Here is a 26149-nt window from a genome sequence, read left to right on the forward strand (position 1 = left end):
TTACCTTTTGAGAAACACTGTGTATACACATTCCCTCAGGTAAAAGGAAGAACAAACAGGAAACAACATTCAAGGGTAACTTGCAGCATCTAGTAAGCTTTCACTATTGGTCATCCACTAACAATACTAGATTTCACCTTCCCATATGCTTGCCAACAGAGCCACGCCCTGCACCCGTTCTGCCTGGCACCCACTGCACTATGTTAGGTACAAGCTGAATGCACCTCCTCAAGAGGCCTGACCACACAACTGGTGAGCAGCTTTAAAAACTGCAAAAGGTAGTACCTCTGAATGCAGATACCGTTCAAAATACGGAGAATTCAGTCTATCAGCACTCCCGTTACAATGTGTTAAATCAAGGGTGCCCAACCCTGGGCCACGAACTCCTATGGGTCTGTAGCTTGTAAGGAACTGAGCCACACAGCAGGAGGTGAGAAGAGGGCAAATGAGCGAAGCTTCATCTGTATTTACAGCTGCTCCCCATCACTCACATTACCGCCTGAGCTCCGCCTCCTGTCAGATCAGCTGCAGCATCAGATTCTCATGGAAGCACAACCTCTACTGTGAACTGCACATCCTAGTCATCTAAGTGTGCACTCTATGAGCATGTAAAGTCTGATGATCTGTCACTGTCTCCCATCACCCCTAGATAGGACCATCTACTTACAGGAAAACAAGCTCAGGGCTCTCAGTGATTCCACATTATGGCGAGTTAGATAATTATATTACATATGACAATGTAATAATAATAGAAATAAAGTGTGAAATACATGTAATGCGTTTGAATCATCCCCAAACCATCCCCCCACCCCGGTCCATGGAAAAATGGTCTTCCATGAAACAGGTGCCTGAGCCAAAAAGGTTGGGAACCACTGTGTTAAATGATCTGATAAACGAGTCTCCATTTCTTTGCTAAGGAGACTCCATTGCATATTATGTTACATATATATAAATATATATAACATAAACATATATTTATTTATATTGAAATTATATTTTTATTTCTAACATACGTATATTGTATACAAAATATAATTATATAATATATAAATATAAAATATAAATTATGTATAAATTATATTACATAAATATATATATTACATTATATATATAAATTCACTGACCCTGAGGCAATCATGCCTAGACATGATTTAGTTATAAAGTATTATCAGCAAACTTCTGCACTACTATGATTCCTCACTAAACCACTCTCATTGAGCAAGAACAGTCAAAAGCTTCAGCATGAGCATGCAGGCTCTTGTTAGAGGACTTATCAGAAATGCAGCTGCTACTGCTGTCTCAGAATTTCTGCTACCCACTGATTTGTTGTTGTTTTCCCCTATATGAATGCAGAATGCAAAAGAGTTACGGAGAGGTTTACTGGGATTCCTTGGGAGGCCAAACCCAGGTTGGGTTAACACTCAGATCTGAGGGGCCTCGGGAATGCCCTCCCAAGGATCTCCCTCCAGTCCTTATTCCTTTACTACACAAGGCTGTTTGGTTTTAGCTTCTTGGCTTTATTCACATTCAAAGCTAAAACCCAAGGTACAACCTAACTGCCCAAAGATATGGTCAGAAATGACCAAATGAACTTTGGTATGGTCTTACAACAGAATCTTATGCATCTATTAAGGATAATATGTCCAAATAACAGAGATGCTATGCCCTAATGTTTAAGTAGGAAAAAATATAAATAATGCAATGTGAGTAGTAAAATATCAACCCTGTAAACACTTTTACATGGGAAAATACGGAAATAAATATATCAAATGATAACAATTGTTATTTCTGGATGGTGAGATTATATTTTTTTCCTGCTTTTCCACAGTTTAGACTGTTTTTTGAGGCTTCTCCTATGAGCATAAGTTACAATTCCAAAAAAAAAAAAAAAAAACTCACCAAAATACTGGGAGTCCCCAGTATTTAAGAGTGAACAGGACTGTGTCCCTTAAAACCCTTGAGACAAGCACTGTATTATGAGGTAGAAAGAGAGAAAACAAAGGGTGCATATTAACATCCACCCCAAGGCCCCCGAAAAGTCAGACTCACTGTATTAGTTCATTTTCACACTGCTACATAGAACTGCCCAAGACTGGGTAATTTATAAAGGAAAGAGGCTTAATTGACTCACAGCTCAGCATGGCTGGAGAGGCCTCAGGAAACTTACAATCATGGCAAAAGGTGAAGGGGAAGCAAGGTACCTTCTTCACAAGGTGGCAGGAAGGAGAAGTGCCAAGCAAAGGGGGAAAAGCCCCTTATAAAACCATCAGGTCTTGTGAACAGCATGAGAACAGCATAGGGGAAAACCACCCCCATGATTCAATTACCTCCACCTGGTCTCTCCCTTGACATATGGGGATTACGGGGATTACAATTCAAGAAGAGATTTGGGTGGGGACACAAAGCCAAACCCTATCACCCATTCAGGAGTCCCTCTCATGAAGGTCCACCTTAGGGCAGGGCAGGATTCTTGACCTCCCCCCAAACGCCTTGGGATTTCCATCAGAAAGAGAACTCAGGACACTGTACTCGCTGGCCTATCCTTGGGTCCAGTTTGGTTAGAAGAGGCTTATCATCTTAAGCCCAAAAAGAATGTTCAGGAAAGGTGTTTGTCTTGGGTATCTCTTTCCTTTGAAATACTAAGATATGATGAGGAAAGGGTGGTGATAAAGGAACTAGCAGGTCAAGAGAGAAAGAAGGCTACACACTACAGCATGAGAAAGCTCCCTTCTGCACGACCAATCGTGGAGAAGCAAACCAAAAGCCTGTCAAGCATGCGAAGGGCATCAGTTATACTTCCATTACCTGAGAGATGTTGACATGCAGTACGGTGAATACATCTTCCCATGTTAGTCCCTCCAACACAATTGTCCTCGTTCTTTGTTTTTTTGTTTTTGTTTTTTGAGATGGAGTCTTGCTTTGTCACCCAGACTAGAGTACAGTGGCGCAATCTTGGCTCACTGCAACCTCTGCCTCCTGCATTCAAGTGATTCTCCTGCTTCAGCCTCCCCAGGAGCTGGGATTACAGGCACCCACCACCACACCTGGCTTTTATATTTTTAGTAGGGATGGGGTTTCATCATGTTGGCCAGGCTGGTCTTGAACTCCTGACCTAAAGTAATCTGCCCGCCTCAGCCTCCCAAAGTGCTGGGATTACAGGTATGAGTCACCATGCCCAACCTGTTGTCCTCACTTAACAAATGAGGTGATGAGATCAAGAGAGGATCCATGTCTCCCCCTGCTCACATGGAAATGTGGTGGATGAGTTTCCCGAGGCTTAAGACAATAGACATTGATTGTCTCACAGTTCTGGAGACTGTAAGTCTAAGATCAAGGTGTCGGCAGGGCATGCTCCCTCCGAAGGCACTTGGGAAGAATCACTCCTTGCCGTTGCTAGATCCTGGCAGCCCTGGGTGATCCTAGGCTGGTGGCAGCATCACTCCAGCTTCTGCCACTCTTTGTGTGTCTCTGTCTATCTCTGTTTCTTCCTCTTCTTATAAAGACACCAGTCACATTGGATTTGGGGCCACCCAAATTCAGTATGACTTCATCTTAATTAACTATACCTGCAAAGGGCCTAGTTCCAAACAAGGTCACATTCTAAGCTTCCACATAGATGTGAAATTTGGGAAACACTCTGCCAGCCAGTACACTTGGATTCAGACTCGACAGGGTGACTCCAGAGCCCACACCCTGAACACTGGGCTAATGTTGCCTCCTGCGTGGCCCCACACTGTGAAGCCCTGTTGACATATAGATGGTGTGAAATCCCCAGGGAGCTGACGATCCACATGAAACCGCAGAGAGGGAAAATCACACCACTGCGGTATCCATGTGGGCTTCTGGACGCCATCGAAATCTAAAGGGGATCGTGGCAGATAAGGGCTGGGCACCTTGAGCACAGGCAGCACCCGGACAGGTTGGGAAAAAAGACCCGCACTAAGGCCAAGAGAGAGGTGAGACCAGGAATAGCACATTCCTGAGGGAGCATGAGGCTGGAGGGCAATGGAAAATGAGGCTGGATTAAGGAGACGTTAGAGATGCTTCCAAGACAGGCGGAGAGACTTAGATCTAATTTGGAAGGAAAGGAAAATTTTAATGAGGACCAAAATGATAAAATACAGGCATAAAGACCTCTCCAGGAGAGGTGGGCAGGGTAAGTGTGGAGCCTGGAAAAACTGAGTGTTGAAACTTGTTGACAAAATATGCTCATGTGCGTGTGTACAAATATGCAGGGGCATGATGGTTGCCTCTTCGCTACAACATTTTAACAACCTGCCTTAGAAAATAAACCGAATATGCAGATGCTCACATACTTTCATCCCTCCTCCAGGAGAGTCCCCTTCCTCCCAGCCCCAGACACACACATACACACAAACACACACACACGCACACACACCCTACTTCTCCTCCCCACCCATGTGCACCCCAGCCAAGAGCTGAGTGAAAAGAAAGGTGAGAGAAAGAGAAATAAAAATGCCTGAAGCAGCAGCCAGGAGAGAAGACGGCCAAGACATCAATCACCTTTGCACTGTTCACAACAGGCTCCCCTCTGCTTGACGGCCAGGGCACAGTCTCGGGACAGCACAGGGCACTTCTCTCTCTTACATGTCACTTCCTTGTTCTAGGCAAAAAGAGACACGAGACATTTGAAATAAACATCAAACAGAATTCCCCAAATCCTAACACACCACGTAGGTTTTCCCAGCGCCCCTCTTACATTGCCTTCACTTGGCAAGAAAACACTGTGAGAGCAAATAGGATTTTGCTGTCTCTGAAACAGAAACACCCATCCAGGAACACAGGACTTTGGAGATCAGAGTCAGATGAGAGGAGATGAAAAGTTCCTTCTTTAAAAAGCCAGCTTCACCTAGATAACCGATTGCCAAGGGAGAAGTTCTCTCCTGCTCCTTCAGATTCTAAGGTTTCTTTTTAGTACACACTGCAGAAACGATAATATTTGTGTAAACCATATTTTGCCTGTTGGGCTACCTGGGCCAGGACTGCATCGTGAGAACAAAAATATTTTCACATGGCCGTCCAACAATCCTTAATAGTAGAGTGCATTAAAATGCAGCAATCTAAAGTTCCAACTCAAATAATGACAAAGTTGAGTATTGGATCAGCTTGGTAAAAGAAAAAATAATATTCTCCATGCCAACCAGAGACACGGACATCAGTGCTTTATAGCTGTGGGACAGCTGCATTATATTAGCACTTATGCTAATGAACGTGTGGTGAACATTTGCATCTTTGGTTTTTTCCTGAAAGGTTAGCTGTTAAAATGTCTTAAAGAAGATACAAACGTGATGGATATGCCTGTTTATATATGGATTGTATGCACCTGAACCAAAAACACTGTCTCAAAAAATTCAACAAAATGTGAGATTTACCAAGTGGCGACCACATGCTGGGTGCTGTGGCTTTTATTCTCACTAAAATCCTGTGAGGTCAGTATCATTATCCCCATTTTGCAAACAAGAAAACTCTGCTCAGAGAAGGTAGCTGACTTTTCCAAGATTACCCAGCTTTCCAGTGGGAGGGATGGAACTCAAGATGAAGACATAAATGTGTGCACACCTATGCCCTTCCCTGGATGACAGCAAGCACTACCAGTGCCTCATCTGGGGGCAGGTTGGAGAGGAGCAACTGGCCGGCTCTTCTCACCTTGAAATGAACCTAGAACTCTCTTGGAATACGTATTAATAAAGAAGAAATCCAAACTCAGCCCTGACAACAAATTTGAGAAGATTCTCAAGTGTACCCAGTACGCCTCCATGTCATGAGACTAAGAAGATCTCACTGTTTCTTGCTCAGAACCAAGGAGACACATGCGAGCCTGCAGGAGTGTGTGTGTGCATGTGCATATGCATATGTGCCTGCGAGCTTGTGTGTGTGTATGTGTGTGTGTGTGTGTGTGTGTGTGTGTGTGTGTGTGTGTTGGAGTCTGGGAACCCAAGCAAAGCTCATGCACCACAGTCCAACCCCAAGGCAGTTCCAAAATAAAACGTGTCACCTTCTATGCTGCCCTGAAATTCCCTGGGAGTTCCAGAGCGTAAGATGCTCCCAGGGTCTAATTCTAAAATAAATCCAGGTTGCCATCCCCTCTCCTTTCAAAGATGAGAACGTCTGTGAGTGCCAGAACCCCACTCCCTCCGACTCACAGTCACAACTGCCTGAGAGTGAGTTCTACGGGGGAGGGTTGGGCCTTGCCTTGCCCGCAGCTGTTTCCACATCAGTCCTGTTATTTCCCTGCCCTCGTGGCTTTTGCAAGGGCAACTGAGGCATAGAAAATAATGAGCCACAACCAGCGTTGCTCAAACTTGTCCACTGAATGGCACAGATAGAAAATGATGCTCATTTCAGCTAAGGAACGCTGGGATGAATGTGGTGAATATTCCTGAAACTGTCCCAGGACTTGTCCAACACCTAGAGAAAGGACATGAATCCACAGCCACCTGCACCCCACACCTGCAGGGGCTGCTGCTGCTTTGTTTTTTCGTTTACTGGTTGTCCTTATGATGGGAGGGTGACCTGAGTCATCCAGTCTCTCTCTCTCTCTTTCTCTCTCTCTCTCTTTCTCTTTCCTTTTTTGGGATCTGTTATATGGTACATGCCCTCAAGGGACTGACCTCATTTACTCCTAAAATCCTGTGAGACAGTGACCCTCATCCCTTAGCTGCACATTAGAACCCCCTGTGGGATTCTTAACAAAGACTGCCACGGTTTCCCACTCCCTGCAGCTCAGATCTGGTTAATCTAAGGACCAGGCATGGGTATTTGTTCAAGCTCCCAGGTAATTCCAATGTTCAGCTAGGGCTGAGAACCACTGCTGTCAGGGGAGAGTATTTCTGTGGCTGCCGGGGCTGAGCTGGGATAAGGAGCTGTCCATAGTCCCTTTGTGAACAGCAGACCTACAATCTGAAGCCAAGCGTGCTGGCCCCACGCTCCCCAGAACTCCTTCCCTTACCCCTCTTCTCCATGACAATGGTGGCATCAAGGCTAACTGTAAGGCACGGCCCTTAGATTGATTTTTATAATTTTTTCTTAAACTACAAAGGTCATACAATGTTATGGTCACCCTTCAAATTAAAGAGATATTTTTTAAAAAAATTAATAATCTCCCCCAACTCCCACCAAAGTCACCAAGGATAGCCACCAGGTATGTATGCTGCTTGGCACTGTCGACAGAGACTTTGTTTTGAAAAGCGTAGTTCTTGCAAGCTCTATTTTATCCCGACTCTCCTACCCCAGGAAAATTGTGGAAGAACCTTCATTAACAGAGCTTCTGTTACCAGGGCTTTATGGCTTTATGCATTCAGCAGACCTGGCTGCAGCCGTAGCCAAGGGCCACTCCCAAGCACATCTCCTTTCTCAAGGGAAGGATCTTCAGATACAGAGAGTTCAAAGCTCTCGGGGCAGTCAAAGTGAAGACACAATCTGGGATCTGATAAATAGGAAGGCACACACTCACTTAAATATAGGAACTCTTTGCTGACTTAGAAACCTGGGAGCCAGTCAAAATCCATAACAGGATCCCAAGATTCATAATAAATAGCTTGTAATTACAGTCCAGCACAAAAGTTATTCCAACCAGATGGTTTGTAGATTCACATCTGGCTTTTTTTTTTTTTTTTTTTTTTGTACACTCACATAGAACAAGCCTAAACCTTAGCTGTAGATTTAGTGGGATTTTCCCCCTCTTATTCCACTGGGAGTTTTTAAATATTCTATCAATGGTCACATTGGTACGGAACTGCCATATCTGATCGTTGCCCTGGTGTCTGATTGGTGTGAATGTGGAATATGTCTTTGGAATCCCAGGCCTTCCAAGAAAAAAATTTAAAAGCTCAGGGAATTGCTAGTGAGAGCCTGATTTCTCCATTTCCTTAATTGAGTCCAGCAGCTACAGAGTAAATTCAAACACAGGTTAATTAAGACCACTCCATTCGCTTTCCCAATTTTGCCAAGAGACAAAAACACTTGTCCTCAAGCCAGTGACTCTGGTGAGAAGTGACACACGCAAAGCCATGCCTTCAGGACTGCCTCACCCCTGGGCTGCCTCATCCCCACATGCACTAAGTGTCACCACTGTGACTCGAGGTCAAGGCTCATTCTGTTCACATCTTCATTCAAGAAACATTTTCTAATACGGGCTCACACTTACTAAACTCGTTCTCTGTGTGTTCAGGCTCTGTGCTAAGAATCTTATGTGCATTTTTCTCACCAAAAATTCCTCATGATCGCCATCTTACTGAGGAGGGATCAAGGTTAGGAAATTTGCCCAGGGTCACCCAAGAGACAGATCTGGAATACAAATAGAGGTCTGTCATTTAAATGCCACACTTTGCTACTTCCCAGGCATTCAGGATGCAGAAGAGAACAAAATAATGTTCCTGCCCTCAGGCTGCAGGGGAGATTGGTGCCTTCCTGGTGGCTCCAGACAGGAATTCTCTAACTAGAGCAGAGCAACTCCAGGGGCCTGTGTCATGGCCAACCACGGGAAGGTCTGCAGACACCAGCTGTTTGCTGGTAACAAAGAAAGTTGTTCCAATTTGGATATCAACAGGGATGAGACTATCATGCCTCTGAAAGCCAGACTGGCATCCTCAAACACTTCTCCCCAAATCCCAGCTTGGGTCTGAGTCTCTCCGAATCTAAACAAGAGAAATGGTGGCAAAAATACACTCAAGGAAAAGGTCAGAAAACTCTAAAAAAAAAAAAAAAAAAACAAACAAAAAAACCCTAACCAATGAATAAGAGCAATAAACCCCACCGCATCTTTCATTCTCAGTCTCCCGTGAGTCCCTCTTTCTAGGGTTGCCAGCCAGCGGTCTACCTGTTGTCAAAAGCGTGTCTGCATTACTGCCTCCTTTAAGGAAGATAGTTAACCGATTCTCTAACATTGATCAAATACATCAAAACCCAAAACGTAGCCTCTGGAGACACATTAAATGAAGTGCCAACATGAAAAACTAAAAGGGGGGCATAGGGAGTAAAACATTTTTTAAAAATCAACATGACTGGCAACAAAGCTCTATAAGGATGTGAGCCAAACCACAGCTCCCGCCGCAAGCCAAGTTCAAACAGGATTCCGGCAGTCAGCTTGCTGTGTCTGAGATCTGCCACGAGATGGCAGCACAGAGTGCCCGGTCTCAGGAATTGCAGCCCTGAGACCGCCAGCGCCGCCTTGGGAGTATTTCCCAGTGTCTGGTAGGGAGGGACATGAACTTTCCCATGAGCATAGGGCGGAGGTGTACAGAGAAGATAGCAGAGCACCGCTGTGAAACGTTCCTGTGTGCTTTCCTCGACCAGAAAAACATGCTTTTGAGATGCTTCTGTTCTATTCCAAGCCCCAATGTCTTGAACGTATTTTTTTTTCAAAGATTCTTCCAGAACCAATCCTATATGGAATACGAAAAGTATTCCTTGACATTTCATTTGTAATAAAAAATAATATAATCAAAATCTGAAGAGGAAAACACAGCAGCTAATATGATGAGGGTAGTGGAGGGAGAAATGTCTGCGGGCAGATCCTTTATTTTTAGGCTATGAAACACCATCACAAATCTCTCGAAATAAGAGTGAAAATGAAAATACCTCGTGCCTGCCTGCTGATCGTCCATTTGGTTAGCCATGCTATGAAGGTGGCAGATCAACACAAGACTCTTCCCCTAGATGATGGCATTATTTTCCCTCCATCCCTGTCTCTGATGACAGCAAAGCCTGCCTGGGAAGCAAACAGCTGTCACTTGGCAAACTAGCAAATTCAAAGTGACAGATCCTTTTTCAGGAAACCAAGAAGGCTGTGAGGTTGTGGTATTTTTTTCTGCCCGAGTGAACAATACTCAATATGTCAATGAAGCACATGGGCCAGGTAGTGTGACTGCAGGGAATAAAGCGGCAGAGTCCCGTTATTCCATCGCGGTAGTCTTTTTTGGGGAGGAGCTTACAGATTTTGCTACCTTCAAGAATTCTCCACCAAAATACAAATATCCCTGGGGATAGACCCACATTCATCCCGAATAGCCCATTTCTTGGGATAGATGCCCCACCCTGGTGACTCTGAGAGGAAAAGTTGCTTAGCAGTGGAGGCTCCAAAGCTGAAAAAGCCTTGGCAGACGTATCACTATACTCAGTGCTGCAGGAGACAGACAGAAATCATGCAGCAAGGTTCCTAGTCTCCAGAAACCTACAAGCTCTTTGGGAAAATAAGACAACAGACATCAGCAGATCACACAAACACTACGGTGTAACTTCTGGCACAGTGAGAAGCACAAAAGAGAACTTCACCTTGATTCAAAAGCCATCATCGTTGCTGAGCACAAATAGGCCACTTTGATGCTTACTCAAATTTTTATTATCAAAGAACTTACACAATGGTGTTCCATGTGGAGATGGCTCAAATAGGAATTTGTTGTTAGGAACATGGATGTCTTGTTTCAAGTGTCCCAAGGAGGAGGGAGCAGGGGAAGCTGGTCCCACATCAGCGTGTATATTCTCATTGGAATTTCTAGTCTCTCTATGTATGAAGTCAAAGAGGTCAACTTCCCTTGAAGTATCCCCGTTGTAACCCAATTCCAGATCCCAAAGAGTCAAAGGGAAATTTTTAGCACTTTTGAACACAGGTCACAATTTCTCCCAGGCAATATTATACCACTTCTCATAAACAGAAGAATAATACTTCAAGTTTACATAGCACTTTCTTCTAAAGATCTCTGTAGACATTATTTCATTAATCCTCACAGGTTTATTAAGATTTGCAGATGGAGAAATGGCACACAATGAGGTTGTCTCAGATCCGTCAAAGAGGCAGCTGGCAGTAGACCCAGGAACAGAACCCAGTTCCCAGCCTGGCTTATGGGACCAGCTGGGAAGGTTAGTTTGTAAGGCACACAGCACTAAAATGTACAGGAGTGTCATATCCAAATTAGGTTAGCTCCAATAGGCTGTTGAGATTTTAGAAATAGACTAGCATGTAAGTTAAGCTAGTGTGCAGATTTTCTGGACAGGCCACATGGGCCAAACAGGTGAGGTCTCCTGCCACGTTTCTGCCCTGGTACAAGATAACCTATGAGAGGTGCCGTGGAAGGAAGAGATCACCCAGGACTTGGGCAAGCAGACCAGACTTTAAGCCTTCAAGGTTCTAGAATGAAGAGATGGAAACAAAAGCTGAAAAAAGAAGTGTGTTGGCAGCAACCAAAGACCCAAAGGGGCCAGATTTCATTGCTTTTCTTTGAGACAGGGTCTTGCTCCATCACCCAGGTTGGAATGCAGTGGCACAATCATGGCTCACTGCAGCCTCAACCTCCCAAAGTCAAACGATCTCCCATATCAGCCTCCAGAAGTAGCTGGGACTACAGGAATGCACCACCACTCCTGGCTAATTTATTTATTTATTTATTTATTTTTTATTTGTAGAGACAAGTTTCCCAGTCTGGTCTCAAACTCCTGGGTTCAAGTGATCCTCCACCTCAGCCTCCCAAAGTGCTGGGATTATAGCTGTGAGCCACTGCACCCAGTGAGATTTCACTGCTTATCAGCAGTTCTGATCATTGGAAATGGTAAAATGAAGTGATGACCTCTCTAGAACATTCGGTCAGGGGAAATCCTGAGCAAGTGAGCATGAACTCACAGAGGAGAGAATGCAAGCTTGTACCTGCTCCAGCCTGTCCCCTTTGGACAAAATCTGTTCTCAGTCTCTTGGAAAATAATAATGGAGCATGGGTAGGGGGGCCCTGAGATAGCCCAGTGGTTGCCAATGGCAGTATTAAAATTGATTGATAATTTATTACTTTAATTAAGCTTTTGTTTGCTCATTCTTCATTACTGATAGTAAAATTGACTTTCTTATAACTCTTACATAGAAATATCTGGAAGAAAAAAAATAAAAGGCAGTTTGGTCAGCCACAAACCGTAAGTGTACAAGTCCAAGACTCTGGGTCATGTCTCTTAACTCAACAGAACTTGGGAAAAAAACAGAAAGACAACATGAAGAAATCCATTTCTAAGATGAAGAACATGAAGCTGAAAGGGAAAAGGACCCAAACTCCCCAGATGAAATAAGTGGTTTCCCCCAAGACCTCTTGCCCAACTGAGTTTAGTCCAAGAGATGGGAGGTGTCAACTGTAGCCTTTGCACAATATACCTCACGCCTTTAACATAAAGTGGCATTTCCAGACCTTTCTGCAACCCCAACCTCCACTGCTTTTGCAAATCCCTTCCATAGTCAGGGCCACAAACAAGCTGATCCATCTCTAACCAAACAATGAAGTAACATACTGTTTTCCAGGCAGGTTGCTGAACTATTAAGAAGAATAACACCTGACATTTATAGAAAATCTATTATATGCCCCACCATGCTGAACATGTTTTGTGTATTTTGTCATTTAACCCTTGCAAACAAGCCTGAAGAAGGTACTGATTTACCTCCCACCCCATCTTATAGGTAAGTAAACTGAGGCACGGAGAGGTTAAACGGCTCACCCAGGTTTACATAGCTGGCCAGGGCAGAGATTCAAACCCAGGACTCTGATATCAAATCCTATGATTTCATCATTATGCTATACAGCTTCATTTAGAGGCTAAGTGAGCCAGCCTTCCCCTTGCAGCTAAGAATTTAAATGTTTGCCTTTGTTAAGCACCCCATTTTCAGACCTTTATAAACCTTGGTGCTTTACGGTTGCATTTTGAACACACAAGTAAAAATAGTGCCTTTTAGGAAAGACAGATTAAGTCTCTGACTTAAAAACTCAAAACAAGTCCCAGTCTCTGAGTGCCTGGTCATTTGCAAGGCTGACCAAAACCTGGACCTGAACCTGCCAAGTCCTCTCATTTCTTCTTTGATTTGAACAGAAGGGTGTACTCTCCTGGGAGACTTGCAGCATCTCACGGCCATAATTTTGTAGACTTAATGTTAAACTGCCTTGCAAGAACATCATGCAATTCATTGCGTTCCATCTGGGAGTGTTATTCTTTTTCCCTCCCGTCTAGGCTCAACGAGTCTTTACCCCAGAGACCCAGGCCCTGGCAAACACCGCCTCCTCCAGCCCAGCTCACAGTGCAAACTCTGAACAAAGCTGCCCTTGAAGCCCGGCCATTTAAAAAGACTTTATGAAGCCCACTGGGGCCCCCCGATTATTTTGCAACAAGTCATATCCCATGAAGAAATTCACTTCTCTGCAACACAAAACAGAGGGAGATTAAAGAAAAAGGCAGGGGGGTGGAGGAAAGAAGTAAGACCCCCTGCGGTTCTGTCTGGCCAGAATCGTGTCTTTTAGTACCCATATCCCCTACAAAGACGATGTTCTGATGATATATGGCCCTAATACATCACTAAATGACAGTGTTCTCCTGATCCCATACCTTGAAAATATGACACGTGCCAGCAGAGGCAATGGGGGATTAATAAGGAGGCCCTTCTGATATTTATGTTACCTAACATTTCCATTTTCTAAATGGGTTTTAGTTTGTTGGAGGGATTGTTTTGGGTCCTATTCTGTTTAAGGGTTTAGGTCTGGCTTTTTTTTTTTTTTTTTTTTTTTTTTTTTTTTTTTTTGGCTTTTTCAAGAAACTCACAGAACAAAGAAACATAGTCCATTAGAGTGTCCCGGCTGCTCAAGTAGAAGTCTGATTTAAAACAGGGCAGTGTCAAACGGCTCCTCATTCTGTTTAATCATATTTTGAAATAGAACCAAAACATTAGGGATGGCAGAACACACACAAAAAAAAACCACCAAATAAAAATAGTAGCCCAAAAGAGAGTAGCACTGCCTGTTTTTTATTAGACTGCACGTCGTATAAGCAAAGGGTCTGCTGGCAACAGCACATTCATGTAACAGGAATGGAGGGAACACACAGAGCCAGGGATCGAGCCCCATGGGCCCTGCCACAGACACAGCTCTGTCACCATGCTCAGTTCCCAAAAGCAAACCAAAAAACCAACAGGTAGGTTGCATCTCACTCTGCCAGGTGTGTGAACCAAGAGGGATCACGGTGATGTCCTGCCTTTATTTGGCCCAAATGCCTCAGTCAACCCTTCTCTCTTCCTAACAGAAGGGACTCCAACAGCTGGGATGTAGGATGGGGTTGGTGCTGCAGAGAACACTTCCAAAAGACTCCTGGGAAGAATTTGCTGGCCAGGGGTGAGGGAGAAGGAAGCCCTGCAAAGCAGTGCGGCTTTACGCGCAGGAGGCCCGGCTGCCTCCTCAACACCTCTGGTTATTTTACACTGCTGGGCGCCCTTCAGCACATGACGAATAATAAATCTGCTTCTTCCTCTGCCCAAAAGGAAAACAAAAAAGAAAGGGGTGATGAAATTCTATGAATATTTTTATACCTTTCTGGTGAGTTCTTTTGAAGTAGGTAGAAGATGACGAACCACATTTTCGGGGTCCAACTCCAACTACCTGTAGGATCCGGGGCTCAGAAGGCATTAGTGGGGCTTTCCAGTCCCAAAGGGGACAGTGCAGAATCTTCTGGCCAGGTTGGTGGGGGTTTTGGAGAGAGTGGGGAGTGGGAGTAAAGACTTTAAAAGTGGTAATAAAATTAGGTAACTCCATAGGAAAGCGCGAGACCTGACATTAAAGAAAGTGATAGCCGGGCGCGGTGGCTCAAGCCTGTAATGCCAGCACTTTGGGAGGCCGAGACGGGCGGATCACGAGGTCAGGAGATCGAGACCATCCTGGCTAACACCGGTGAAACCCCGTCTCTACTAAAAATACAAAAAACTAGCCGGGCGCGGTGGCGGGCGCCTGTAGTCCCAGCTACTCGGAGGCTGAGGCGGGAGAATGGCGGGAAACCCGGGAGGCGGAGCTTGCAGTGAGCTGAGATCGGGCCACTGCACTCCAGCCTGGGCGACAGAGCGAGACCCCGTCTCAAAAAAAAAAAAAAAAAGAAAGAAAGTGATAGCTGGAGATATTATTTTGACAGCCCCTTTCTTGACTTACTGCAATATAGGAAGTTGGGCTGTCTGGTGTCAAAAGACAGATGACTCAAAGGGGCCTTTTAAATACGCACAGAAGGCTGGGCGTGGTGGCTCACGCCTGTAATCCCAGCACTTTGGAAGGCCGAGGCAAGCAGATCACGAGGTCAGGAGTTCGAGACCATCCTGGCTAACACGGTAAAACTCCGTCTCTACCAAAAATACAAAAAAATTAGCCAGATGTGGTGGCGGGTGCCTGTAGTCCCAGCTACTCGGGAGGCTGAGGCAGGAGAATGGCGTGAACCTGGGAGGCGGAGCTTGCAGTGAGCCGAGATCGCACCAGTGCACTCCAGCCTGGAGGACAGAGTGAGACTCTGTCTCAAAAAAACAAACAAAATAATTAAATATGCACAGAAATGACTCTGTCAAGGGTAGAAGAAGATGTGAACACGTACAAAACACAGAAACCAAATGTCTTAGATTCCCTTGGCAATTGGTGGTGGCAAAGCCACTTCTTTGTGAGGCCAGCCCTGGAAGGTTGTCACTCTTGTCACAAGTCAGCACATGTCTCCTTCCTGGATCACATACCTACAGTGAACCCACCAGGTCCTCAGGTGTCCCTCATTCCTGTGGGTCAACAACAAGCCACAGAGCCAATGAAACAGATTTTTCATGGATTGCCCTGTGAAAGCCCGCGTGCTGTTGGGAGTTACAAAAATACCTGATGTTGACAAGTAAATGGAGCTGACATCCATGGGAACAGGCAGGGCGGAGGAGCCGCTCACAGCCCATCTGTCATTTTGACAAAGTAACTTTCTGGTCACCAGTGAGACACTCTTAAAGACATCTGCACAATTGACCCCGACCACTGGCAATCAGAGAGCCTTTCAAAGGTACCCCAGGGACGAAAAGCCAATCAGCTTTAGAGCTGGATCCTGTAGTCCTCCCTCCGGGTAACAGTAAGAGCAGGGTGACACCTCAGTTGCTGGAAAGATCTCTGCTCCCAGGCTGTATTTACATTGGTGCCAACTACAGAGGTTGTCCAGTTATCCCAAGTAACGTCAGGTAGGGAAGCAAGGGAATAGGAGCTCTCTAGCTGGCTAGAAGTTCGCAGAACTGAATATGTCAGCCTCAGACAGCATCCCCCATATGAAGGCAATTCTGTGAGCTAAGGTTTGTCTGACTCATTCACGAAGGCCATTAGCACTGTGTTCTCTTCACCAAAGCTTTCCCAAGGGTCACATGCAGATGTCAGAAGAAAACTGGAGAAGCCACAGATTTATTTCCTTGGTTTAGAATGTAATTTTAATCTACTAGTGTCCATTTGCAAACTCATTAAACCATCAAAGAAAGCCAGATTTGCAAATAATCCCTTTCTGAGATTAAGGTGTTATAAAGAAACGAGAGTGGTCAATTACACACAAAACATTATCAACATAAACGTTGCTGAAGGGATTCACAGCATGTGCCCATTTTTAAAAGGAAAATATCAACCATAATTAGAATCCTTAATCATTAATTTTAACAAGCGTTCCATCACAAAACAGCTTCCAGAAGCTTTCACATATCTAAAATAAGGCAAAAGTATCTGCAGAAAAACAAACGGCTATTAGAAACATGTGACATTGGGGCTATAAACTTGGATTTTTCTGCAGGTTAATCACTGCAGATTTCAGATCTATCTGACCAAAAATCCACAAATCTGTTTAACTAATATTTTTGAGCCCCTGCGGCAGGCCAGGCACTATGCCAGGTTTTCATGGGAACAGAAAACATGAATCAGACACATCTTCTGCCCTAGAAGAGCTTACAATCCAAGAGGGAGAGAGACTAAAGCATAAACACAGCACAGGCACCTCCCATGTTGCAACACGAGGGGGAAGAAGTGCCGATTACCAACTCAGAGAAGCTCAGAAGTGAGGCGGGAACAGTCAGTTTTGACCAAATTCTACTGCCACAATCTCCTAAAAATCATCCAAAGTCTCTTGGTTCTTTAGACACTACGTGGCCCACTGAAATGAGCCTTTAAAAAGTTCTGTTATACAATTATCTCACTGAGACAGAATTTGACCTACATCTGTCAGCATTTTGGAACTGACAATTCACAAATGAATCTTCTTCTATGATGACATTCCAGTGCACTCCAAGTGAAGTGTAGCAACCTCACTTGGTATTTTTGAGTAGAACAGTTTGTTTCACATATATCACAGGAAAATAAGGGGTGCTTATCTTGTGCCATGATTTTCTTGCTCTATGAAACTGTAATATTTAACACACTTTGCTAGTCTTTCATCTATGTTTTAGGTAAAATATAAAACATAACATACTGGAGTTTAAATTACATTCTAAAACCAATAATTATCACGCTGCCAAGTCCACCAGGAGTGGTAATATCTATTTTTCAAAAACAGTTTTCTATAGGAAAGAATTTTATCCTAGAATGATATTGCTCATTGCACAGTTTGTTATGATAGCATTAGTGCTCATTGGAGACAACTTTTCATCTTTCAGTGGATTTGTTTAGTTTTCGCACCATCAAACATGATACCCACAATAATGTAAGCTACGAAAAGGGCAAGTCATCATGACAGAAGCAGCAAAGTTTGGAGTAGAAAGAAAAGTTCATCATTTATTTTGGGGAAGAGAAATAGTTAGATCTTCCAATTGCCAAATCAAAAAATTAAACTCAGTGGCACAGATGAATTCACCCAACAAATATGCTCTGAATGAGCCCAGCATTGTCCCAGGTACGGAGGGTACAAATGAACATGGGAGGGCCGTGTCCTCACAGAGCTGACGTTCCAGCAGTAAGATCTCATGGGCACTGGGGAGGGCTCTGAGAAAATGAAGGGGGACAAGGGAACAGAATGACAAGGTGTGAGGCTGTTGGGGACAGTGATCAGAAAAGGACCCTTTAGGCCGGGTGCAGTGGCTCACCCCTGTAATCCCAACACTTTGGGAGACAGACAGGTGGATCACCTGAGGTTAGGAGTCCAAGACCAGCCTGGGCAACATGGTGAAACCCCATCTCTACTGAAAATACAAAAATTAGCTGGTGGCGCGTGTCTGTAATCCCAGCTACTCCGGAGCCTGAGGCAGGAGAATCGCTTGAGCCCGGGAGGCAAAGGTTGCAGGGAGTCAAGATTGTGCCATTGCACTCCAGCCTGGGTGACAGAGCAAGACTCTGTCTCAAAAAAAAAAAAAAAAAAAAAAGGAAAAGACCCTCTAATAAGAAGAGGGTCTTATTAGACCTATACCTCAGTGAAGGAAGGAGAATACGTAAGTAAATATATTGGATATGTGTGCTCCAGCCACAGGAAAGAACAAAACCCCAGTGGAGAGGGGGTTGGGTATCCTGTAGGAGTGAGGAGGAGCCCAGTGCGCAGCTGGAGCACAGTGAGAGGGGAGGGTGCTTTGTGAGCTGAGGCCAAGAGAGCGTCTGGAGCCGCACCGTGCAGGTCTGTGTAGGCCGTGGTTATTCTTCAAACTGGATTCCGGGTGAGATGAGAAGCCACGGGAAGATTTTGCTCAAGTAAGTCAAATAATTTGTATACTTTCAAATGGTCACTGCTTGATAACATATTGTCCGAAGTCAAGAGCAGTAACAGGTAGTTAGAAATAATCCAACATATTTTCTTTTTTTTTTTTTTTTTGAGACGGAGTCTCGCTCTGCCGCCCAGGCTGGAGTGCAGTGGCCGGATCTCAGTTCACTGCAAGCTCCGCCTCCCGGGTTTACGCCATTCTCCTGCCTCAGCCTCCCGAGTAGCTGGGACTACAGGCGCCCGCCTCGTCGCCCGGCTAGTTTTTTGTATTTTTTAGTAGAGACGGGGTTTCACAGTGTTAGCCAGGATGGTCTCGATCTCTTGACCTCGTGATCCGCCCGTCTCGGCCTCCCAAAGTGCTGGGATTACAGGCTTGAGCCACCGCGCCCGGCCTAATCCAACATATTTTCAAGACTACTGACAAGAGCTGCTAATGAATTGAACCTGGGATGCAAGAGAAAGAGGAATCCAGGACCCCATGGTTGATGGATGGCCTAAAAAACTGGATCCATGCAGCTGATGTCACTGGCTGGAGCAAACTAAGTTTAAGGAGTGGTGACAAAGGAGATCTCATTCAGGCCATTTTCAGTTTGAGATGCCTACTCAACATCCACCTGGAGACACCAGGTAGACATGTGGACAGATGCAGCTGGACTGGAGGTGGGGTGCGGGAACATAAATGTGGAAACTATCAGCATACCGGCAGTTTTGGGCCATGGATCTGTATAAAATTGCTTAGGGTATGAATATAAATAGAGAAAACATCTTGGCTGAATCCTGGGACCCTCCAATATTTAAAGTTTGAAAAGATAAGGAAGATCCACCAAAAAGAAAAATAAGCCAATAAAACAGAATTCTTATAAGTCCATCACACAAACGCTGAGAGAGTGCCATATGTATGAGTCCTTACCCACAAAGACACATAAATATGTGCATGGACAACTGGCTGTGATCATTACATTAATTCAGTGACCACCAGAGGTCACCTTGTATCAGTACCTGCCACTGTGCCAGGTGTTTTAGCAACCAAGATACCCCAGGATGGGAGGGTTGCTACCCACTATTTGAGGCTCACAAGAGAGGCTGCCTAGACCACTGCTGCCCACTCCTTACTCCCACTACTGCTAATTATCATACCTGCCAACCTGCGTCTCAGAGGAAAACTGATTTGATATAAGTTTAGGAAAACTCTGGTTGGCTAAAAGAGCTAAGAATCCCAGGGAAAAGGTCTAGGACCAATGTTCCCACCCAAGAGGGCACAAACCCACTAGAGCTTAGTGACCAAAGGCTGGGTGAGTATTACAGGTGGGTGTGTGTGGCAGGTGGGGGGAGGGGGGTGGGGACATTAAACACTTGGGAGTAATAGAAAGAAAGGGAAAGGAAAAATATCTCAATTTAAGTTTTTCTTCTCTGTTATACAGAGTCCTAAAGCCAAAGCCTGGGAGTGAACAGAGTCCACAGTCAGAGGCCTCTTTTAATGTCTCATGCCAAAAAATGTGGCTCAATGCTAGGACCATGATACTCATCTACAGCAGGGTAACTAGGATCCAAGGATCTAGGGAAGAGTCTACACATACAGGCAGGCACTGGCCAAGAAGTAGAGAAGCCAAGACCCCACAACCATCTTGGGACTCACTCTGGAAGCGAGTATGAGACAGAGGTCAGTGGAGAAACAAGCTAGCAATGTGTTGCAATTTTGGGATTAGTACTCCTCTCTGTACTTTCAACATAATATTTCCTTCCCACATATTAGAAGGCCGTTAAAGTTTCCCCTGGGCATCATCTTCACCAGGCTAAATTATATCAGCACATCATCATTAGTAAAAACAATATTTACTAACCCCCACCTGAACACTTGACACTGCTCCAAGCTGGCCCGTTAGCTCACCCCAGCAATCCTTCTTTTGAGCCTTTGATCAAGATCACAGGTGGGTCTCCACCAGCTGTCCACCAGATCATCCAGTTTTGCCTAGACAGCAGTTCCACGTGGCACACTGAGAGGTGTCCAAGGGAGAGAATACAGTCCTGAGTTCTTAGTTTCTGTTTCTGGTTGGGCCAGTAAAGCCCCTTCCTCATCCCTCTTTTCTGCTTATCACTAGAGACGGAAACTAAAAACCACGACTTCAGGATTCTAAAAGTCTAACACAAAACAAAACAGAACAACAACAAAATAAGGTGAGTTGGACAAGCTCATCCCTACAAATGTCTCAGCCCCGCTGCGGGGAGGAGGAACAGCCAGCCCACTGTAATGCCTTTTGTACATTTCAGTATCGGGCTGAACTCGAGAATTAAAAGCTGAGACTGAGAAAAACTAGACACAAAACTTGGGGAATGGTTACATCATGGAATTTCTGCGCTAATGACAAAGAAAGAAAATAACATGGTAAAAAATAATAAGGATGGAGATGAATCCCTGCAACAATGGAATGCCAGGCTAATTTAAAAAAAAAAAAAAAAAAGTTTAAAGGATTCCCGTTTAAAGTATGGGAAATTGTCCAGCAACATGACCAGAATTCTGTGAAGGTGATGGGAATCAGAGCCTGGTCAACCTGACTTTACATTCTCCCTCAGCAGGGAGAGAAAGGTGTGGGCAGAAACAGGTCAGCAAAAGGGAGAGAAGAAAACTAAGATTTCCCAGAACGGCTTTATTCTGCGCAAGGAAGAAACATGCTGGCTCTAAGTTGCCAGCCAAAGGAAACAGCTTCTTGCAGAGGTTCTGAGGAGTCAAAGGGTTTGGGGTGAAGTGGGGAGCTGGATCCCTCTTCACCTGGCCCTCAACTCTGCGTTGTTTGCGGCTGGTTCCTCCAGATGCGGCTGGATCCCACTAGGTCAGTCATAAAACCCTGGGTTTTGTGTTAGATTGCTCCATCTAGTTGGCTCATGCGGAAGAAGCAACAAACATAACGTCATGTCAGCTTCGTCCTGCAGCTGCTACCCATCCCAGAAAGACCACAGGAAACAGAGTGCATCCCTGTGGGAATCTATCCCATGAAGAGACTGGCAGCAGCCCAGCGGGTCAGCCTCTCCCACCCAAAGGCGCCAGGCAGGACCTTACCTAACTGGACTGCGAGGACTGTTAAAACATAATCCCCAGGGAAGCTATTTGCTGGGTCTCTCTCACTGACCCCGGGGGATATTCTCTCAACCCTTGTGGTTAGGTGACATTCTCTGAAAGAGAGCTCTGTGGAGTGTGCCCCGGATGGGACAGGAATCTGGTACTTGAATTGCAGTTGCAACTCTCGCTGATTGTGGTGAGACTTTCGCCTTGCTTTTCCTTTTCTGAGCCTTAATGAGCTCAACTATGAAACTGGTTTCTTAAGAATGCCGGCCCTACCTCACAGGGTGTCTTTGAGGAAAATGAACTTTGGACTGTCCCCAGCTTATGAATACTGTTCGTTCGCAAAATATCTATTAAGACTTAAAGTCTGCAAGGCGCTGTTCTAGATGTTTTGATCATGAGAAGAATTAGATGCTATTCCTACCCTGAAGAAGATTCAAGTCCAGTAGAAGAGAAAGTCATGTAACTAATTAATAAAAATGTAGAGGAGAGAGGAGTAAGGGTTATAATAAAAAGTGACCAATATAAAGTCTTCAAGGAAAAGTGAGTTCATTCCGATTGGGTGACTAAAGGAGGTTTGATAAAGATGACATGAATAGGAAAAGAACACTTCAATAAAGACGGCTAATGTGCAAGAAAATTGTGCAAAAGTTCCATGAAAGCAACATTATGTAAACAATAGTTGATCTATTATCAAGTTTTATACCAATAACAGAATTTCAACTGTACCTAACCAAGATTTAAATATAAACATATATGTTTATGTTTATATTCATATACCCTTCTCTTTCCATTACATGTCAGGTGGAAAGAGTGCTTCAAAAATTGGCCCCTGCATAAAAGTCACGGGAAGGGTTTATTAAAAATGGAGCTTTCTGGCCAGGCGCAGTGGCTCACGCCTGTAATCCCAGCACTTTGGGAGGCTGAGGCGGACAGATCACAAGGTCTGGAGTTCGAGACCAGCCTGAGCAATATGGTGAAACCCCGTCTCTACCAAAAATACAAAAATTAGCCGGGCATGGTAGCACGCATCTGTAATCCCAGCTTCTCAGGAGGCTGAGGCAGGAGTATCATTGAACCCGGGAGATGGAGGTTGCAGTGAGCTGAGACCACACCACTGCACTTTAGCCTGGGTCATAGAGCAAGACTCCATCTCAAACAAACAAAAAAATGGAGCTTCCCTGGTCTGCACAGGAGCCAGCCAGACCTACTTCATCAGGATCTCTGGACCAGGACACAGGAAATCTGCATTTTTTTAGCAAATTCCCTGGTGGTTCTTACACACATTAAAATCTGAGAGCTACCACTGCTGGGCCCCTGGTAGGAGAATAGAAGAAACTGAAGGCAAAATTCTAACCACTGACCTGTTAACAACCTACAACTGTGTAAGAGAAGACAAGTAGCCAAATTGAAGTGTGTGAGGGAGGAAGGGGCAGAGGCCCAGGGAAGGGAACACATCGGGCAACAGAATTGCATGCCCCTTGTCACTAGTGTTCAGGCTCCATTCTATGGGCCCCCAGCACATATATACAAGTATCAGTTTCATCACACATTAATTCACACACACACACGCATATATATAGATAGATATCTATCTATCTATATATATATATAGATATATGCGTGTGTGTGTTTGTGTGTGTGTGAACACAGATACATAACCCTATAAAATCTAGCACAGTCAAGGACTAACAGGTTGCTCTGACTAATCGAATATTTCAAACAAGAGTTAATATCTCTGGCTTGCATAAGTTAATCAATTTTCAAAGAACTTTAAAGCAATAAAAGACATCTAACTTCAAAACTATCTCAACCATAATTTAATCCCCTTCTGTTCATGTAAGAAGCGTTGCTCCTGTCTTGCAGTGCCTCAGGATATTATTAACATAACTGCTCAATAAATGTGTGCTGAGTTTAATGACCATCAATCAATCATTTGCCTACTCCAGTCCTGCAATGCCATTCCCACATTTCCTGCGGAGCCCCTACCATGTGCTCCCCACCTAAGCTGGGCGCTGCTTCTCCCCTCCCTCCCCCACTGTCCCAACACCCTCAGAGGGGTCTTGAGGATATACAGAAGACCCCATTAATTCAGAGTTGGAGGTTCACAGATTGAGAGGCGTTTTACTATGCTGCTACATTTTGGCTTTAGTTTATGAACCCAGTGCAAATTCACTGAATTTAAATATCCCCTCATTCAGGTACATGGCAATAACCTGGAGGATAATGTATCCCTTGCAATAACCTGGAGGATAAATATCTCTCTTGCAAAAGTCTGAATGTCCTCAAAGCATACATTAGGTTGAACCACATAAAACTGCTGCTCCTACAGGTCAACATCAGACAACTATCAAAAATTTCATAACTCCAAAATCTGGGGACTCCAGATTTCTATAACATGACCCTTTAGCATGCAAAGTAATTTAAGAAAATTTTTTTTTTGCCCTTGGTCAGTATATGGTTTACATGAAACAGAAAAAAAATTCACAGTTTTTAACAATTCCCCTACACACACATGCACCCATGGATGAAAAGGAAGCAACACCATCTGGTACATGCATTTCCAGCACATCCCAGCAGGGAGAGAAAAGGGCTGGTTCCTCCAACAGAAGCCACCCCAGACTAATGAGATGCACAAAAAGGGTAGATTCCTGCCCCCTTCACTGACAGCCAGCTCTTCCACAACTTCTGATTTGAGTCACCTCTAAGAGACAAGGAATTTCATCCTGGTACTCATCTATGTGCTAATGGAGCTGCAGCTAGCTGACCTCTGGTAGGTCCCACTGGGCATCAGAATCATTGTTTCACATGTGCTTGAAAACAGGAAATTACCACAACTCAAGCCTAATGGGCCCCATTCCCCTCAAGGGGCATAAACACAAGCCCATGGCAAGACCTTAACTGTTTTGGCATAGTGGCTCCCAAGTGGGAGAATATCTGCTTCATCTTTCATGTTCTCTCATTCAGGAAAATAGTGTTCTCCCGAGACCAAAAAAACACGGCTATGTGAATGTCTCGATGCTACTGCTTTTACACCATAAATCCACAAAGCTGGAGAGACACAGCAGGCTGTGGGTGTCTCTGGAATTCATGAATTTCTGGGCGGTAAAGGAACAGAATGAGGCAGGCTTTACTGGAGGCAGAAGCTGCAAACCCCACAGGCCACTGATGCAGAGCAGCTTCTGCCCTCTGAGAAAAGTGGGAGCAATTTTAGTATCTTGGCACAAATGGCTCTGTTCAATTAGAAAATAATGGAAAATGAATCCCCCCGTATCTTTTAATAAGACCTGAAGCAATCAACATGGCGAAGAATGAAAATGTCATTCATTAATGTTATTGCTGCAGTCCATAGACATGCCTCAAAGAGGAACCTCAGAAAATAGGTTTTTAAAAGGAGAAAGGGGGAAGAAATTAAGATCAAGATGCTAGCCAGGTGTGGTGGCTCACTCATGTAATCCCAGCACTTTGGGAGGCCAAGGCAGGAGGATCGCTTGAGGCCAGGAGTTTGAGACCAGCCCTGGTGATAGTGAGACCCTGTCTCTACAAAAATAAATAAATAAATAAATAAATAAATAAATAAATAAATAAATAAATAAATAAAAGATGCTAAAAATGTCTCTTACAGAGGCCCAAAGAAATTGAAGAGCAGCTTCAGGTTTTCATACCTCCTTTCCATGGGCCAAGCTGTCCCTACTAGAAATAACCTTCCTGAGGTTATTTCAGGAAGGAAATAACCACCCACAGTCAAAGAGGCCAGCAGTGCCACCAGAGTGGCCAGCTGATCACACAGCATCTAAAACTAAAGTGCTTGGCCTACGCCGACAGCATTAGCAACCATGAAAAACTGGTCAAATACTATATATGTGACCAAGAATACAAGAGTTGTTTTGGAAAGACGTGTTTTTATAAGTTAAAACGAGATGATCATTATCTTCATTATTTGTATTCCATCCTTCTCTTTGAAGTGACTCTGGGTACCATCACTTATCTGCAGATCCTCGCTCAGAGTCCTGTTACGTCTATTCCCTTGAAGCAGGGCATTTGGGGGACATGCTGTGGTCAGTGAAGATGCCACCCATCCCGCCCTCTCATTTTCTCTTGCTGAGTTACCTGCGTGAAACCTTAAAATTGCCTGTCAGTTTACAGATCTTTGAACTGCTCATTTGGCAGACGTAGGTTAGTACCACCCATTACCTAACATTAAAAAAAAAGAAAGAAAGAAAGCTCATTACACTACACGACGTGTACATACAATAAGGCCTTTGTCCTCAAAAGAAAAACATAATTTTCAACAGAGTCAGCTCCCAGAAGCCAAGGGAGCTAACATCCAAAACCTAATATAAACATGAAGGCTTGTGTCAAGATTTCAGAGTTAGCCTCACTGAAAGGGGCTGGAAATGACTGGAGAATGCCAGCTCCAGGGATCAGGAGACATTTTTCATTGTGACTTTTTGAAAGTGGAAGCCAGATCGTCCCAGAACCTCCCTTGTCTATATACCTCCTGCCTTGTCAGGGACATTTCTGCTTTTAACAACGATCTATTTCTATAAAAGGGAATGTTCCTTTTATCACAAATAAAAGCAGATGTAAATATCAATATGATCTTATATTTTCAAATGCGATTAC

At 44.4% G+C, this 26149-nt stretch overlaps 1 protein-coding gene across 1 annotated transcript in view; it reads right to left on the reverse strand.

Annotated features, from left to right (window-relative positions):
- Nucleotides 1-26149, reverse strand: part of BMPER (BMP binding endothelial regulator) — a 252570-nt gene that overhangs the window by 214439 nt on the left and 11982 nt on the right. Inside the window, exon 3 of the mRNA XM_010357797.2 lies at nucleotides 4525-4624. Within this exon, the coding sequence (XP_010356099.1) occupies nucleotides 4525-4624 (100 nt within the window). The remainder of the gene's footprint in view (nucleotides 1-4524; nucleotides 4625-26149) is intronic.

This window comes from Rhinopithecus roxellana, chromosome 6 (genome assembly GCF_007565055.1).
Source record: "Rhinopithecus roxellana isolate Shanxi Qingling chromosome 6, ASM756505v1, whole genome shotgun sequence".
Lineage (NCBI taxonomy): Eukaryota > Metazoa > Chordata > Mammalia > Primates > Cercopithecidae > Rhinopithecus > Rhinopithecus roxellana.